The 16,404-nt window shown below is 37.8% G+C and overlaps 1 protein-coding gene across 3 annotated transcripts in view; it reads right to left on the bottom strand.

Annotated features, from left to right (window-relative positions):
• The window catches only part of SATB1 (SATB homeobox 1), a 129,418-nt gene that overhangs the window by 53,228 nt on the left and 59,786 nt on the right, over positions 1 to 16,404 (bottom strand). For all 3 annotated transcript variants that reach the window (XM_053714218.1, XM_053714219.1, XM_053714217.1), the window contains one exon: positions 12,956 to 13,114. In XM_053714218.1, coding sequence (XP_053570193.1) covers positions 12,956 to 13,114 — 159 coding nt within the window. The remainder of the gene's footprint in view (positions 1 to 12,955; positions 13,115 to 16,404) is intronic.

Consider the following 16,404-nt stretch of genomic DNA (forward strand, 5'->3'; position numbering starts at 1 on the left):
ACTGGCGCTACGCAAGTCCCATTGAAAATATAGGATACGCAATTGACGTAAGTGGATTTGCGGTATTTCCGAGTCTGGCCAAAAAAGTGAGGTACACCTGTACCTTCAAGACTCATAATACCAGCTGGCGTTAAAAAGCAGCGTTTCTGGAAATATATTCAAAAGCAAAATAACAAAATAGGCAGTTAAGCAAATGCTAAAATTCACTTAATTTAAAGAAAGGAACCATGTCAATGAAGAGCAACTGGTAGATTGGAGTTTGCTAGTGCCATCTGCAGACATTCCGTGACTAATATAAAGTCACGGAAAGATGGGAAGCATCATCACTGATGTCAGAAGCCTGGTTCCCCAACTTGCTTTCTGCAGGTCTGGAGAAACCCAATGCACATTACAGTAAAGACTGTGTTTAAGTTTAAACTGCATCTAACTTTAATGAACCAAACATGTAAAAGAAGCAGCAAAATCCATTTGTTGAAATAAAGTAGTAAAATGTTAGAAAAGATAATGCAGCAAAAAAAACATGAAAAAAATTGGGAGGTGCGCATTGACAGACACATTTTCCCCCCAATTCCCACAAATTACAGAATTCATACAACCTAGTTCCCTATGTATATTCCACAAGACCATCTGAATAAGGAAAGGGGACTATAGACTGAACACACTGCACAGATAACCAGCAAGTTGAAGCACACCTGTTTCTATACTGCCTGATCCTGCATTATTGCACTGTCTGAGTCAGGTTAAATAGCTTAGAGTACCTTTTGAGATATAACCACAGTCCTTAAAAGGGGGATCAAACCTTCTTCCTTGATTTTACTTAGATAATCAACAAAGATTTTTTTTTAGCTCACTGAAACTGTTTCACAATGAAATGCTAAAAAAAACTAGAAAATATTGAGAAAAGCATTAAATGGTGAAAAAAGACTTTAGGGGTGATTTATTAAAGGAAGAATGGACATGATTCGCTGCAGCGAATCATGTCCAGTCGACCTTGCTAAATGCTGACAGCATACGCGGTCGACATTTAACATTGCACAAGCATTTCTTGCAAAATAATGGGCCGCTAGCAGGGGCTGTCAACCATCCTGATCGTATTGATTTCTTACGACCACTGCTTCTTAACTTCCGTTTCAGGCGGACCTCAAACGAAGGGGGTCGGAGCAGGATCCGCTGCTTGTTAAATCTACTCCTTTATGTCAACACATGTAAAACCAGCACAGCCAATGACATCGTAGTGCAATATTTTTTTATATTCTTATAACATATTGTATATATATTACACACACACATATAATACATAGACAGATAGATCCCTTATTATATATTGAATAAAATACACATATCAAGTTTCCATTCTAAAGAACAATCTACATCTATATAACAAAGCATACAATTTACATACATAGGTAAAATGATAATGCTGGGAATGAAAATACTGTATATATTCAAAGACATTATATTACAAAATAATAAACTGTTGACAATGTGGCGTCACTCTCATCCACAAGTTTTTAAATATAAATGTACATTTCAGGTAGAAATGGATGTACATTTTCAATATGTTTATATATATGTATATGTACAAAATTGGTTTCTATCTTTTTATTATTATTATTTATTATTATTATTATTTAGTATGTTCTCTATCTTCCAAAAAATAACCCTGTCAAATGATAAACTCCCAAAAATGTTGCCGAACCGCTATGTTTAATAGATTAAGGACCAAAGCTTTTAACATTTGTACATTAATTATAATTAAAAATTATTATAGATAGTGTAAACAATATAAATTCTATGGATTATTTAGAACTTCTTTAAACTATTGGAATGTTAAATATGTACAGTAAAAAACATTATTAAATATTATGGAATTATTATTTAGCCCTATGCATTCAAATACATGGCCATATACCATATCCATTTGAACCCTTATACATATTGTTTATTAATTTTTCTATGACTAAATATTATCAGATAGTGTTTATATGAGTGTGAGTTTAAAAACTTACCACCCCTTACGCAAGGTTGTCAGTTGCACTATCCTGATTAGCGTAAATTGCTATTACGCTCGTGTTCGCATTTACTTGCGACTTATATTATGAGAACTATTTCTGATGCACACAAAAATACAGAAAAAAACTGATTTAGCTTGCGAGTAGAAGTTAGCTTGCCACTTGTAATCTAGCCCTTGGTAGTGTGGGAACACTGGTAGTAATCTTGAGAATACTCAGTTTATGTCTGGATTTATTTGTAGTACTGTCACACATATGCAATTCACCGTTATTGTATACTACTGTCCCTTTAAGATTCTAATACAAATTCCTTTAAATACCTCCCTCAACCTTATGTCAGTGCTTGGTATTGATTCTCAGTCCACCCAAGCTCCACCCAAACCTCCCAACCTGTTTGGTGATCACTCAGTTCGGATACTGACAGCCTGTGCCTTCCTAACTCCACACAGACCTACTTCGCTAATCCGGAACTTGGCCTCTGTGACGTCACACGCCGTACTCAGCCGCCACAAGCCAGCTCTCACTGCTCTCACCGCTGACACCGCTGCTGCGGTTTACTCTCTACTACAGCCCGTTAAAGGTACCATTACTAAGAGGATCTCTCATAAGTTTTTGTCAATCTGTTTTTAGTGCTAATTCCTTATGAAAGTACCTGTTCCTATTTTTTCTGACACTTTGTTTTGCCTGACCCTCCGCTGATTTTGTTACCTTACTTTTTGGCCATTAATGTCCATTTTGCGCATATATATATTGTTTTTTCATATTTTCTACCAGTGATTACAAGGAAGCAAGATACACTGCTGAAACCCTTATTTTATACTTGCTGCGTCAGCCATAGTTCATTCTGCTGCAACTTGCATATCATATAACAAAACTGCTTCATGTGTGTGTGTTGGGACTTTACTTGTTACACCGGAGTAATGCTCATGTAATTTCCTGCTACATACTTAGCAACAACCTATCAAATTTTATATATCAGCAGCTGTGGTCCAACTTCTATTTTTTTGTCTTCTTTCCAGACATTACAGAAATACCAAGCCATTTATAAAATGGACCCAACTGATATGTCAGCTCATATGCAAACATTAAGCACTAAAGTAGATATGTTAACTGAAGGGCTCACAGCACTCAAATTAGAGAATGATAATTTAAAAACATACATAAAGGAGGTAGTGGATAGAAAACCCCCTCCCCAGGAACCCCAAATTAGTGCTCCTGAACCTTTTACAGGTGATAGAAAAACTTTCAGGGAATTTAAGAACTCATGTTATCTGTTGTTCACCCTCAAACCATATACCTATCCTAATGATAGGATAAAGGTTATGACCACCATATCTTACTTAAGAGCAGAGCCCAGAGCATGGGCAAACACCTTTTTGGAGCATAACGATGAGATCCTTAATTCCTTAGACTCCTTTTTCTCTGCCCTTGCACAAATTTATGATGACCCCTTTAAACAACAGACGGCAGAAACAGCTATGAGGTCTCTAAAGCAGAGGAAAAGAGAGGTTGAGGAATATATCTCCGAATTTAAAAGATGGGCTCCTGACACCCAATGGAACAACTTGTCTCTGCAAAACCAATTTCGCCTAGGGTTGTCAGAAGCCATTAAGGATGAACTATCACGTACCCAAATACCCCCTACTCTTGAACAACTAATAGATCTCAGTATTTGCATAGATAGGAGGCTTAGGGAAAGACATCATGAAAGAAGTAGTCACGACACACCCTATAGGCAAAAAACCATATCAACTCCACCCACAACACATTCAAAACCCCCAGCTGAACCTATGGATATCGCTTTCCTACGAGGTCCTCTGAGCTCCCAGGAAAAATTAAGGCGTCGCACAAATAATCTGTGCATGTACTGCGCATCAGAAGACCATGGGGTCAGAGACTGTCCCAACTTAACCCGTCAAAGAAAGGGTAAGTTGCTTACTCCCACTTCCTCAATAAAAAGCATTCTCAAATCTGCTCATTACTGTAAAATTCCTCTTGTCTTACAGTGGGACCAAACTCGGGTGACACTTCAAGGGATCATTGACTCCGGTGCCTCTCTCTCTTACATTGACGGTTCTTTCTGTAAAATAAATAATATACCCTTGCATAAAAAACTGTCTCCTGTCTACTTAAGGGGGATTGATGGAAAGGTTCTCTCCACTGGTCCAGTTACCTTCGAAACCATTACCATCTTAATGTCAACAGAATGCCATCACAGGGAGTATATTAAATTTGACGTTATTACCTCTCCTGATTTTCCTTTGATATTAGGGTTACAGTGGCTTCGGCAACATGATCCCTTGATATCATGGTCCTCACTCTCCTTACATTTTAACTCTGAGTACTGCAAAACTACCTGTTACCCACATCTACTTCTACAAAACACCTCAGAGAGTTTACAGTCAAATGTACCTATGGAATATGCAGAGTTCAAAGATGTATTTAGTAAAACCCAATCTGAAACTCTTCCTCCACACAGGCCATATGACTGCCCCATAGATTTACTACCTGGAGCAGTCATACCATGTGGTCACATATTCCCTCTCTCCAAACCGGAATTACTACACCTCAGATCCTACATCGACGAAAACTTGAAGAAAGGCTTCATCAGGCCATCAACCTCCCCTGCTGCAGCAGGTATCTTTTTTGTAAAGAATAAGGACGGTTCCTTAAGACCTATAGTGGATTATAGGCAGTTAAATAAAATAACCATAAAAAAACGTTACCCCTTACCGCTGATTTCGGAACTAATTGAGCGGTTGGTAGGCTCTAAGATCTTCACCAAGTTAGATCTTAGGGGCGCGTACAACTTGATCAGGATGCGGGCAGGAGACGAATGGCTGACTGCTTTTCGTACCCGTTATGGGTTATACGAATATGTAGTTATGCCATTCGGTCTCTGCAATGCCCCTGCCACCTTCCAGCACCTGATCAATGACATCTTCAAGGATGTGCTAGACACCTACGTCGTTATCTACTTGGACGACATTTTAATTTTCTCAAAAACCCTCGCTGAGCACAAGATGCATGTCCGTCAGGTTCTTACACGTCTACGAAGCAATTCATTATTTGTGAAGGCCGAAAAATGTACGTTCCACGTAAACAGTATTCCTTTCCTGGGCTACATTATATCTGATATGGGAATACGCATGGACGAAAATAAGATCAAAACAGTATTAGAGTGGCCTGTTCCCACAACCAGAAAACAAGTTCAAAGTTTTCTTGGTTTCGCCAACTTTTACAGAAAATTTATTAAGAACTATTCTACTCTGGCAAAACCACTCACTGATCTCACAAAACAAAATATCAAATTTGTCTGGTCCAACACCGCCCAAGAAGCTTTCGACAAACTGAAGACAACTTTCACATCTGCTCCTATCCTTAGGTATCCTAACACCGAACTCCCATTCACCCTTGAAGTAGATGCCTCAGACTTCGCTCTTGGAGCCATCCTGTCGCAAAGAGAGTCTCACCAACAACCACTGCACCCAGTAGCTTACTACTCTAGGTCCTTGACCTCTGCAGAAAGACATTACCCAGTGGGTGAGAAGGAGCTCCTTGCCATAAAGGCTGCTTTCGAACAATGGAGACACCTACTTGAAGGAGCCTCAACACCTACCATTGTATACACTGACCACAGGAATCTACAGTTTCTTAAATCCACTAGAACGCTTTCTGCCCGCCAAGTCCGCTGGAATCTCTTCCTATCACGCTTCAACTTCCTCATCACTTACAGACCTGCGAGCAAAAATGGCAAAGCAGATGCTCTCTCTCGGATACCACACACATTGGTGGATCATACCTTTAACCGGCACGTTATCCCAGAAAATAACTTCCTTCTCTTCTTGATAGATTCCCTACCACTTCTTCGGTCCGAACAAATCAAAGACCCATTAAAACCTCTACATCTCTTACAAAAGAATAACGACGGTGTTTATTGCCACAACCAGAAGTTTTACGTTCCCCCTTCTCTACGTGACCAACTTCTACGCTCTGCACATGACTCACCTCTCGGTGGACATTGTGGGTTGCAAAAAACGAAAGAACTCTTACAGAGGTCATATTGGTGGCCTACCATCCTTCCTGATGTCACTCAGTTCATAAACACCTGTCGAGCCTGTACCATCTCGAAAAGAAGTAAGAGGCCTCCCTTCGGACTCCTGCTTACCACACCTACTCCTGATAAACCCTGGCAAGAAATCGCTTTGGACTATATAGTAGATCTTCCAAAATCAGACAAAAACACAACTATACTTGTTGTAGTAGATCTGTTTAGTAAAATGATCCACTTGATACCTTATCACAAGCTCCCAACTGCTGCTGAGACCATCCATTTATTGCTTGTGAATGTCATTAAACTACATGGACTTCCTAGTAAAATATTAACTGACCGTGGGTCTCAGTTCACTAGCTCTTTATGGTCTGCTTTTTGTAAACAGTTCTCCATTGACAAATCCCTGTCCTCTTCATATCATCCTCAGACAAACGGACAGACAGAGAGGTGCAACCAATGGGTGGAGCAGTTCCTACGAACTTTTTGTCATAATAACCAACATTCTTGGTCCCAACAGTTACACTTTGCTGAATTCGTCTTCAACAATACTATACACTCAACCACTAAACAGACACCCTTCTATACCAATTATGGTTTTCATCCAAAATTCCAATATCTTCCAGACTTAGCCGCAACCCATCCTCACATATCAGACCTAACCTCCACCATGGACTCAAATTTCTCTACTGTGAAACATGCCATTGAAGACGCAAAACTCATACAGAAAAGATACTATGACTTACGCCGTACACCTCCACCTGCATACTCTGTTGGAGATCTCGTATGGCTCTCCACCAAGAATCTTCGATTATCCACACCATCTAGGAAACTCTCACCACTCTTCATAGGACCTTTTCCTATACAAAAGATCATAAATTGTAACGCAGTTCGCCTCACTCTGCCAACCAGCTTAAAAATACATCCTACCTTCCACGTCTCTCTTTTAAAACCCTACCGCCATGTTCGTGACCGTGGCTTAGATGCCACTTTGCCTTCTGTATCTGTGGACCCTAACCTGGAATATGAGGTTGAGGATATTTTGGACAGCAGACTATCGAGGGGTGTGTTGCAATATCTTATTAAATGGAAAAACTACCCTTTGGAACATAACTCCTGGGAACCTTCTTCTAACATCTCCGCACCCAGACTGATATCCCGATTCCATCAGAGGTTTCCTGATCGGCCTCGATCTTGAGCTTCGGTGCCGCTCCTTGGAGGGGGTATCCTGTCACACATATGCAATTCACCGTTATTGTATACTACTGTCCCTTTAAGATTCTAATACAAATTCCTTTAAATACCTCCCTCAACCTTATGTCAGTGCTTGGTATTGATTCTCAGTCCACCCAAGCTCCACCCAAACCTCCCAACCTGTTTGGTGATCACTCAGTTCGGATACTGACAGCCTGTGCCTTCCTAACTCCACACAGACCTACTTCGCTAATCCGAAACTTGGCCTCTGTGACGTCACACGCCGTACTCAGCCGCCACAAGCCAGCTCTCACTGCTCTCACCGCTGACACCGCTGCTGCGGTTTACTCTCTACTACAGCCCGTTAAAGGTACCATTACTAAGAGGATCTCTCATAAGTTTTTGTCAATCTGTTTTTAGTGCTAATTCCTTATGAAAGTACCTGTTCCTATTTTTTCTGACACTTTGTTTTGCCTGACCCTCCGCTGATTTTGTTACCTTACTTTTTGGCCATTAATGTCCATTTTGCGCATATATATATTGTTTTTTCATATTTTCTACCAGTGATTACAAGGAAGCAAGATACACTGCTGAAACCCTTATTTTATACTTGCTGCGTCAGCCATAGTTCATTCTGCTGCAACTTGCATATCATATAACAAAACTGCTTCATGTGTGTGTGTTGGGACTTTACTTGTTACACCGGGGTAATGCTCATGTAATTTCCTGCTACATACTTAGCAACAACCTATCAAATTTTATATATCAGCAGCTGTGGTCCAACTTCTATTTTTTTGTCTTCTTTCCAGACATTACAAGTACAAACAGTGCATTACATAAGGAGCTGTATTCTTTGTCAGCAGCAACCATCAGTTTAGCAACTTTTCCAAAATAAGGACTTTGAGTTTACATATAAAAATACAGATTTGATAATGTACACACCATAAGTTTGCCAGATATGGCAAATTACTATTTTATCTGAATCCAAAGAAATACAAATCTTGAACATAATACAAGTAAGGACTAGGGATGGGCGAATGTGTTTATATCCGAATTCGAATGTTAGAAGGAATGTTATTGCAGAAATTCGATTTACATATTAGAATGTTGATAAAAACGAATATTCTTAAAAATTCGATTTTCGAATGTTATTTACAGTGTTCGAATGTCACATTCAAATTCGAATGTCACATTCAAATTCGAATGTCACATTCGAATTCGAATGTTACATTCGAATATCACATTCAAATTCGAATATTACATTTATAAAACACAATTGTAGACTAGAAACACTATTTCGAATGTCACATTCGAATCGAATATCACATTCAAATCAAATGTTACATTCAAAATCGAATATTACATTTATAAAACACAGTATTAGACTAGAAATACTATTTTGAATTCGAATATCACATTCCAATTGAATATCACATTTAAAACAGTATTAGACTTGAAATACTATTTCAAATTCGAATGTGACATTCAAATTCAAATCTAGCATTCAAATTCGAATATTACATTAATTAAGCACAGTTGTAGACTAGAAATACTATTTCAAATTTGAATGTCACATTCAAATTGGAATGTCACATTCGAATTCGAATATTACATTTCGAAATTGAATGAATACATAGCTAAACATTCTATTATTCGAACGAATATTTTCAAATTTTATTGAAAAATTCGAAAACGAAAATTTGAAAATAGAATGTTATATAAACATACAAAATTCGATTCGAACGAACGAATGTATCAAAATTCGTTTTAAATTTCGAATTTTTAGAAACATTCACCCATCCCTAGTAAGGACGTATATGGGTATAGAGCACCAGGTCCAGGATTTAAGAGAGGAGCAATATTTTTAAAGCAGTTTTATAGCATGAAGTCTTCCTTTTCATACATCCCCAAAATGTTTTATTAATTGCATTACAAATCAGTGATCCCTTGTTGTATAATGGAGGTACATGACTCCTCCGTGCTGCCCTGACCTATGACACAAATGTGAGCTAACATTTTTGTAGCAAGGAGTTTAACAGAATGATATGCTCCTAAACACATAATCACTCTAGACAAGGTGGCACACATCCTCCAATCACTAGCCATATCATTATCTGCAGGGACATGCATGGGTGACTGTTATGTTTAACTAGGTTCTAGGTGTGATAATGATTTTTAAAAATAATAAATAAAAACACATTAAATAAAAACTAGATAGTCCCATTTGACTGAGACAATATTTATTATTTTTATATTTAAAAGAAATATTAAAACTGTAAATAAATGCTAGATATAGTGATATATTCAAAGCAAAGATTAGTTTGTAGGTGCATTTTTAAAAATAATATTATTTGTTTAAATATTGAAGATGTAAGTGTAATGGCTTAGTTTCTATAAAATGTATTAGTTTTACCTCAGCACCAACCATCTGGAACTCACTTCCTCGTGCTGTCCTCTAACCTTTCCTCCTTTAAACACTCCCTAAAGACCTTTTTGTTCAGGGAAGCCATCTCCAAATCAGTAACAAATGAATTCCACTTGCCTAATAGCTGCCTTCATCTAACTCCACACTAACATCATTCTCACCCTCCTTCCCATCTAGATTGTAAGTTCCCACGGGAACAGGGCCCTCAATTCCCCATGTATTTGTATGATAAACTTTGTCTGGTGTCTTTTATATTATATTGTATTGTACTGTACTTTTATTTTTGTACCCATGGACAGCGCTGCTGAATCTGTTGGCGCTTAATAAATAAAGAAGAATAATAATAATAGTTTCTACAAAAAGATGGATGCAACCATGTTGGAACCTAGGTTTTCTCCTCATCTATCTCCTCTGCTAAGGATTATTACAGACAGCTAAACAGGCAATAGAAGAGGTTGCAAACAAGGCTGTGTGGAACATGGGATAGTTAAAGTAACAGGGTTTCTACACATTGTCCTCAACAGAAGAGATAGAAAGGGGAAAACAATGACTTTATACTTCATCATATTTATTTTGGCCTTGATTACCAACCCAAGCAATACCCAGAATGTACTATATACTGATTAAACTAAACAGGTTAGACAACTGTCCTGTGAGAGTGTTTTCTGGTGCTGTACTTCTAAACATTAGGAATATTTTGTAAGTTACAAAAAACAAACAATTTCTGGGAAGTATATGTTTACACTGAACAGAAGGTGATTTAATAAAAGTATTATTTACACAACACTACCCATAATGCTTAGCTGTGGTGTGTTAGAAAGCTAGCCTATTAAATGAGTTTGGCTATAAAGATATGGTCACATGCTTGATCTCAGATGTTAACACAAGCCAAATTAAATTCCCTTAATTATAATCAAACAAAGCATGATTAAAAAAAATATTACCAAATGATTTACATTAAGCATAAACGTCCTTTAAAAGAGAGAATAAATATAACATGAGAGTTTAAAATTGTGTGTAGAAAAAAATGTTTAGTTCTGCAAAACCTTTTGTTTTCTTGTAAACATTTTGTAAAGCTAGAACAGAACCTGACAATGTGATCACTCCTCTCATATAGCCAATTAGTCTGCCCCTGCAAGATTGTCATCTAAAATGGTGTCAGTTTACATCTCACAAATGTTCTTGCAGTAAGCTTTTGGGCTAGATTTATTAAAGCTGAGGCGTACAGGGGCGCGTATACGTGCCCCTGTACGCCTCAGCTCGCCTCTGGCGGGGCAAAAATACCAGCAAGTATTCGGCATTGCACACGAGCGCAATTTTGCGCTCGCGTGCAATCCCGCCCCCTGCCCGCGCACAGCCAATCACGCGTGGGCAGGAGCTGTCAATCTCCTCGGTCTGACTAGACCGAGGAGATTGAATTTCGCCAGATTAGAGGTGGCGAAGAGGCTAAGGAAGCAGCGGTCTGGTGACCGCTGCTTGATAAATGACGGTGAGCAAGTTCTTGAGAGAACTTGCTGCCGTAGGGGCTTAATAAATCTTTATATAAGGAACTATTATTCACTTAATAACGGAGTTGGGAAGAATAAAAATATGACTCTCTTTCTCTGAACGACCTTTTTTAACACTTTTTTTAGTGAAAGGCTTATTCTGGTAGTAAGAGAGATACGGTTTTGGAAAAAAAAATAAATGGTATGTTGTTAGAGCAACTTAGGGCTAGATTTATCAAAGGCTAGGTGAACTCTGTATGTTCTTCGCCTGTAACTGCGCCCCAGCTCGTCTCCGGAGAGGCGCACATGTGCGCCTAAATTTATCAAAAAAATAGACGTAACTTTGCACAGGCGAGCTGGGGCGTAGTAATGATAAATTGCGCCTTTCGGGAACAGCATTTACTCCCTATTTACTCCCTATAAATATTTGCGCCGCCATGTTTTGATTATTAAAAAAACGTTTTTTAGGTAACTAATTAGCTAATATTTATATTACACAGTGTTTCTGTGCTGTTTGTGCCATAAGTTGACACAAAAATGAATATATCAATAAATCGATAAATACATATAAAACTTTTAGTACCATATGCGCCTGTGGAAGCGCAAATTACTGGGAATAACAGTATCTTCTTTGCGCTGAACTTTTGAAAAATTAGTTGAAAGAGTAAAGTACTGCATCTCAAGATGTAAAAGCATGTATTATAATGGTGTTCGACTCAGTCTGTATGGCGAAATATACAACACGCAATTACAGCCGGAATTATCGACGCAAAGCAATGATGAATAAGCAACTGGGCGTATTTGTAGGTCGGGCTGTTAAATTACGCCTCTTACTAATGTATATTGGTGCACTCGGGAGCGCACCTGTGCGCCTAGGCGAATGCAAGTGAAGTGCGAAGAAGTTTCTTTCAGATTTGCGCAATTATAGGCGCAGAGTAATTTGATAAATATGAGGATCCGTTTGTATGCGTTATTTTTGACGATATTAGAGGAGAATGGCTTTGATAAATCTAGCCCTTACTGTATGAAAAAGAAAAACACGCATTTGGTGAATTCCAATGGTTTATTGGATCAGAGCCAAAAAGGTAAATGTGTGCTCCCTCTTATCCAACGCGTTTCACACATACGTACATGCGCTTCATCAACTTACTGTATGGCTAACTTCTTCTTAAGGGTTAAACACACAGGGCCTGGTGATCTCGCCCCAGTGGAGAACTTTAGATCACCAGGCTCATAGTCAAAATAGAACTCCTGGATCAGAAATAGTCCAAATCTGTTCCAGGTGAGTTAATGACAAATGACTGGAGCATATGCAAGTATGCCTGCTTCTTATTTGCTCATTGGCTGTATTCTCATCTGGAGTAGCATGGCTTTCACATTAGGCCTGATGTGTCTAAAGCTCTTTGCTCTGGTGAGATTATCTAAGAGGTCTTTTTTTTAGTAGTGCAAGTTCCCTCAAGGAATTTCAATAAGGCAAATTGTATCTTGAGAGCTATTTATCTCATAAATGTACAGTTCTAGATGTGAAGGAAAGACAACTACATTACAATATAATACTAAAAAAAAACTGGCAAGTTTTTGATCATCAGATCATTTGTATAAATTCCCTTTATTGATGTTAAACACATAGTAAAAGAAAGGATTTTTTAATTAAAATAAAGTGTTTCGTTTTTTGTTATACCTGAAATGTCCCTTTAAACTGAAAAAATATACATTGATTAAATGTCAGCCATAGAGATACATACATAAATAGATAGATGGCTATTTGTTCATATATATGAGGTACCTGGCTTTTAGAAGCTGCAACCTTTGCAAACAGTGCCTGGGATACTTTTGCTCTCTTCATTTCCTGCTGAATCTCGTCATAAATGGAAGCATTAATATTCATGGTGCAGTTTTCCAGGTTTCCGTTCCTTTCTGTTGCAATGGTAGCAGTCTTTAAAACCTGGAATATATTTATACACCAGAATTTATCAATAAAGTTTAATCAGTTCTCCAGAGAAAACAAAAATATGAACATATAATCTCTAGTGAGGATTTCTGCAGCATTTTGAAACAGCTGAGTGGCATAACATTATACATTATCTACGGTTCATGTCACATCTGCATTTTGTGGAAATAGTTCACATTTTGCTAAAAGGTTAATACAACATGATCATCATTTTCGTGTGATAACACAGAATTACAAAGTCATAAAACAAGTTTTGTGGCACCAAGCCAAATATTTCCACAGGGCCATGAAACTCTTAAATTGAAAGCTTTCTGCAATTAACATGAAAGAATTTGAACTGTAAATCTTAAAGTTGAGCTTATATTGCATAGCGTGCCGTGCAGCTATTCTGATTTATGTTATCGATAACATCAGCATAATTAAATCTTGTATATCTATTTTCTCTTAACATTACTTAACCTTGTAAAAAGAGACAAAAGCGCAAAATAAAATATTGTATGAAATGGTGAAATTGCATACAAATTTGGAATAAATGTAATGAATTAAGGGATATTTGCACGGCTTGCAAATAAGCAAAGTATATGGAGATTTACCAGGAACACCAATCTAGAATACACAGGTCATAAATTGTAATGACATTTTATACATGTATATAATCATTACCTTTAAAAGGGTGCTGAAATTTACATATGAGCATGCATTCAGAAGACTAGATTTTTGATTATTAATCATGAGCTGGAAACATTTATCAAAATACAAAAATAAGCAGAAAGGTATGCACCTAAAGCAAAATCGATTTATTGCAAAATATTTATATTACTGTATGTACAGGGTTTTTTTTAGCATGGCAAAACAAAGTGGAATGTAAAATGATTATAAAAGGGACAGTAAACACCTTGTAATTACAAGACTCTTCTGTTGTGTTGCCTTAGAATAATATATCAGCCAAGTCTTAACATGTTTAAAACAAACTAACATCCTTTTTACAGCAATTATTTATCAATAGCCAAACTCCACCAATTGTTTGCTTTATTTGGAGGAGCCAATCAGGGCTTTAGTCAACAGACAACAAAGCTAACCACTGTCATGATCTAATACTACAAAAGATAGGGGAAGCTTAATATTTATGTTGATCACCTGTATCTTAAAGGGATGCAATAGAAGACAAAATCCCCTCTTTCAAACAAGTGGTGTGTGTGTGTATGTGGGGGGGGGGGGGGGATATGGATTCCTTAAAGGGACAGTATACACTCATTTTAATAAAACTGCATGTAATAGACACTACTATAAAGAATAAGATGCACAGATACTGATATTAAAATCCAGTATAAAATGGTTTTAAAACTTACTTAGACGCTTTCAGTTTAGCTCTGTTGAAAAGGCAGTTGGAAAGCCCACTGCAAGTGGTAAATAAGACACTCCCCCCTCCCCCTTCTTTTGCATATGAAAAGACCCTTTACACAAACAGGAGCAAGCTGGAGAAGGTAGCTGACGGTATTCAAATAAAACTTTAGGGCTTGGTTAGGAGTCTGAAAATCAGAGCAATGTTATTTAAAAATAAGCAAAATTTTACATTTTTTTTAAAAAAAGCCAACTTTATGGGCTTTATAAATAGATCATCTACAAAACATTTATGCAAAGAAAAAATGAGTGTATAATGTCCCTTTAACAACTGTACCAAAAAAATGAGAAAGTGCCTTTCAATGTCATCACACATAACAGAAGTCCTAGAGGGCAATGGGAATGATGAGGGACCTTCAATCTCTTCCTCATTCTCCAAACTCTGCTGCTGTAAACTGTTGTAATTGGGAAACCAACCTTGTTTCATTACATGGAGCAGAGAAGTGATTAATCATCTTTAAAGAAGTGTTGAACGGTACACATTGTAAGATTGTAAGATATTCCTTATAAATATTCTTGTATTCTAAAGTATTTTAAAGGACCAGTAAACATAGAAGATTTGCATAATCAACAAATACACAATAGAAAGATAATGCAATAGCCCTTAGGGGCCCATTGATCAAGCTCCGGATGGAGCTTGAAGCCCTGTGTTTTGGGTGAGCCTGCAGGCTTGCCAGAAACACCAGTTATAAAACAATTTTAAAGTTATGTCTATTTCCACTCCTTCTGTATCATGCGGCAATCATCAGCCAATCACAAATGCATATACATATATTATGTGAATTCTTGCACATGCTACGTAGGACCTGGTTACTCAAAAAGTGTAAATATCAAAAAAACTGTGCACATATTGTTAATGGAAGTAAACTGGAAAGTTGTAAAATTGCATGCTCTATCAGCATCATTAAAGTTTAATTTTGACTTGAGTGTCCCTTTAATTTGTATTGTATTGTATTGTATTGCATTGCATTAAACAGAGGCTCTGGAGTGTCATAACCATTAACCCCTTAAGGACCAGCGACGTATCCTGTATGTCACTGGCCTTTTTTTGGGACTTGATTGTTTTATAGCGCGGTCTTGCCACCAGCTTTGAGACTGCTCTTCCACAAAGCCTGCTGGAGGGAGGGCATTAATAGCGTGTTCTTGCTAGACTTGTGCTATTATGTCCTGAAAAACCCTTTAACGACCAGCGACATACAGGGTACATTGTGGTCATTAAGGGGTTAAAAAAAAAATACACACACAGACACTTCACAAACTCCTGAAGTACACCAAAGTTATCCTGGAACAAAAAATAAAGATAGTTCTGTCCTTTCGGAACAGGTCTGCGAGTAAACAGACCATATTTAAAGGGGTACTAAAGTCGAAATTAAACTTTCATGATTCAGATAGATCATGCAAGCTTTTTTTTTAAAAAAACAACTTTTGTTTACTTCCATCATCATCAAAATATTCAGTTTATTTGGCACTAGGTCCTACTAAGCAACTGCAAGAGATCACAGTATATGTGATTGGCTCATGGCTGTCACATGACAAAGGGTGCAGGGGAAACTGAAGTAACTAACATTTGTCATAACAAAATCTAAAACTCATTTGAAATTAAGACTATGGGGCCTAATTATCATAGTGCGAGCAGACATGATCCGATATTGCAGATGATGTCCACTGCACATCGATAAATGCCAACAGCATACACTCTCTGCATTTATCATTGCACCAGCAGTTCTTGTGAACTGCTGGTGCAATGCCGCCCCCTGCAGATTCGCGGCTAATAGCAACAGGGGGTATAAATAAACCCGATCGTATTCAATCGGGTTGATTTCTGTCCGCCGCCTCAGAGCAGGCGGACAAGTTATGGAGCAGCGGTCTTTAGACCGCTGCTT

This window comes from Bombina bombina, chromosome 5 (genome assembly GCF_027579735.1).
Source record: "Bombina bombina isolate aBomBom1 chromosome 5, aBomBom1.pri, whole genome shotgun sequence".
Classification (NCBI taxonomy): Eukaryota; Metazoa; Chordata; class Amphibia; order Anura; family Bombinatoridae; genus Bombina; species Bombina bombina.